Source organism: Mizuhopecten yessoensis, unplaced genomic scaffold (genome assembly GCF_002113885.1).
Source record: "Mizuhopecten yessoensis strain PY_sf001 unplaced genomic scaffold, ASM211388v2 scaffold631, whole genome shotgun sequence".
NCBI lineage: Eukaryota > Metazoa > Mollusca > Bivalvia > Pectinida > Pectinidae > Mizuhopecten > Mizuhopecten yessoensis.
Genome location: NW_018403643.1, coordinates 247,372 through 250,732, shown reverse-complemented (window position 1 = coordinate 250,732; position 3,361 = coordinate 247,372). Strand labels below are relative to the sequence as shown.

At 36.2% G+C, this 3,361-nt stretch overlaps 1 protein-coding gene across 5 annotated transcripts in view; it reads left to right on the top strand.

Annotated features, from left to right (window-relative positions):
- The window catches only part of LOC110451206 (multiple epidermal growth factor-like domains protein 10), a 43,584-nt gene that overhangs the window by 8,817 nt on the left and 31,406 nt on the right, over positions 1–3,361 (top strand). For all 5 annotated transcript variants that reach the window (XM_021499103.1, XM_021499113.1, XM_021499131.1 and 2 more), the window contains exon 2: positions 757–966. In XM_021499103.1, coding sequence (XP_021354778.1) covers positions 757–966 — 210 coding nt within the window. The remainder of the gene's footprint in view (positions 1–756; positions 967–3,361) is intronic.

The following is a 3,361-nucleotide window of genomic DNA, read 5'->3' as shown; positions in this document are numbered from 1 at the left end:
TTTTTTTTTTTTTTTTTTTTAAATTGAAAATTAATATAAACTATACTCGCATGTATCTTTGTTTCTATTGTTTCTTATACAATCTCGGTTCTTTTGTTTCATATTCAAATAAACATGTACAGATAAGCAACCTTCAGATAATTTGATCGACTTACTTTTGTTCAATCAGGTTCTTTCTCATATCCTAGTTCGAGTGATTACACTGCAGTTAACTCAATAATCATTGTTCCCGAAAACTGGAGTTATCATGTCATAATTTGACCCCATAAAGTGACAATTTTCCATTATGTCGAAATTATTTGAAAATCAACCTTTAGGCAACTATTCAGACTGATGAGTAAACTAGTTATGAATCATGACAGAGAAAATCCCCAAATACAAGGAAGATACGTTTCTATTTTGGTCAGGTGATGATGTGATAACTCCGGTCAAACACGAGTAAATTTGTCTTTGGTCGCTTCGCCGTCCATTTACTTTACACTTGCACAACCGCAGGTTTCACTTCATTACCTGATTAGAATAGAAAATTATGTCTGAAATAACTCGCCGTGTCAGTCTCATTGACGCTGATGTTTCCGACGTGAATTCTTCAGAACAAAGTATACCATGTAAATAACAGAATCTCTCCCATTTTTGTGTCAAATTAATAACAAGTTATGTAAATATTATCGGCATTTACGAGCTCATGTCTACCGTATCAATTACAAAGTATAGACATGTTACTAATAATGTGGTTTATTTTTAATACATTTGCAGCTAACGTAGCCTTAGTTAAGCCAGCTGAGCAGAGTAGCAAGCACGGACACGTTGAATGGGTAGCAAGTAAGGCTGTGGATGGCTGCACACAGACAACTATAGCATCTAACTGCTGTACACACACACAGAACAATGGTCCAAAACAGTCCTGGTGGCGTGTAAACATGGGTGACCTGATGACAATCAATAGCATCACTATATATTACAGAGGTGAGTGTTAAATTTCAGTTTGTTTAATTTGGTTAAGGCCAGCTTTATTTACATATATAGTTGTGGGGTCTCACAATGTTCCACGATGTTCACATGGCCATTTTGTAAGTACCTGGACCGCAGTTTTCCTCTTACGTTAATCGTCGAGGTGTGAAAATGCAGGCGAAGGGGGATTATAGACTGACACGAATGCAATTAACAAAACTGAACAACATCCAGTTATATGTTTCAGAGCGGTCATCTTTCTGTGTCAGGCAAAGGTCAGTTTAAACTCCGGTAATACGTATGTTATTTACCTGTTCTGCTACATTGAGACCAGGACCCATTCTTGAGATTTAGAAATATTTTGCAATACGGTTTAACACCAATTGCAAAAACATGGACATAATGTAAATTATAGTGATCAGAAGTTATATACGAGCCTTCCCGATTTTATTTTCATTCCGTAATATTGATCAACCAACTGATCGAAACGTACATTGATATGGGGAGAAGGGCAAAAAGGGGCGAGCGATTGTTAAATCGCAAGGTTGTGTACACCATGTGCAAACGATATGTAGGAGGTATGTGCACGATGTGTGTGTATGTGTGATTGTGCACACTAGTTTAGTGCGCTGTGCGGTCACACAGATGTACCTTAAATCAAAATAGTTTAAAAGTTTGTATAATATTGTTTCAAAACGAATGTCGCTTCATGTTTGAAGTAAAATGTACATATTTACGTTTTTTTTTTCATTTCTCAAATAACTTGAATTTTTAAAAAGAAGACCAATTGAACATTAAAAACAACATGCTAATGATGACTTTATGACAGTCAGTGGAATTAACTTGTTTACGTATTACTCGGATGTTTATATAGGAAGCATGCGCCGAAGCTGTTTATGTAAATGTTGAAATATAAAGTTTTAGTTAGGATGTATTTTGTTAATATGTGTATACGCAAATGCGATTATACTTCGAAATATGTCGGCCAGTAGGGGTAGGAATTAGTGGATAGGTGTTGAATAGTCGTTGTTTGTAGAATGTAATAAATGGATGAGCAACGGGCTTTTATCCCAAATGAGCAACGAGCTATTATCCCACTTATGTTTTGTGCAATCGTTTGAATTTAATTGTTTTATATTCGGACGAAAATAACGAGAAGGAATATAATTTAACTCATTTACAATATCAATTTATGATATGATATAGTATTTGTGGTTGATTATTAAATCGTGCATTTGTTTTACAAAAGAATACTTGATAGGCTGTAAAGAACTACTTTAATAGAAAAAAAACGAGTCGTCTTTAACATGGTTACCTGTAGACTCTACGGTAATTAGAAGATATGTTGTAATACCTGTCTATAAGTGTCCGTATATAGACTATAGGAAGAGAGGGACAGGTAAGAAAGTATTGATCTCGAAATACTGTAAAATTGGGGACACTTTTTATTTTGAGGTAAGGAAGAGAAATCTCAACATATTTCGTTGATCTACTCTGATGGTAGAGAATTATCTCATTCTTCTCTAACATGTGCAAGATAAATGTTTCTTGCATACTAGACCGAGATATCCGCATTTCCGGTGGTGCTGGAAAAGACTATCCGCCCCATGGGTCTAGATCGCTTACACGCGCAGACTGGCGGGGGAATTAAATTGACCTTTCGTGGTCACGCTATTGTTCGTGACGTCATTTTATGCCGTTTTGGGGTCAGTCAGGGTCATTGACGTCATTAACAATTGTCATCCGTGCTGCATATGCAAATGAGAAATTCGCGGACATTTTGCAACTTTACTAGAGCAGCTGTTTTTACGGGTTTTAGGTAATAAGCAAGAAATAGAATCCACCGAGAAACATCATCGTCAAGTTTACACATCGACGAAAAAGGAACGAGGTCATCAAAGCCCGCTATAAATTGAAGAAAACTGGATATACGGTGTTTGAGGATCTCACGATGATCAACCAGCAGATCCTCAAGGACGCGTATAAGCTTCAGTGTGTGAAGAACTCGTACAGTACGGACGGTAAGCTTTTCGCTATACTGACTGATGGTAGAAAGAGAAGGCTCCAGTTTGGCACACCACTCACAGACAATTTTCTTAAGGAAGATTCCAACTTTGTGTAAATGTATATTTATTGCATAGTGATCGGTAATGGACTAGGCACGACGGTGCCGCCAGGAATTACCCTGGTTTTACCGATATAACGACAGTGTTTGGATAGTGTGTGTAAATTTGTATATCTGTGATTGTGTCATTTCTTTTGGAAAATTTACAGTGAGTGTTTTGCTTAATCTTGTGTATGGGATCTATTATTCATATACGTCGGTAAGTCTATACAAGTTTCATTTATCTATCTTGTTGATTGACTACTAATTAAAATTATTATTTTTATATATATATATCGAAAAAAA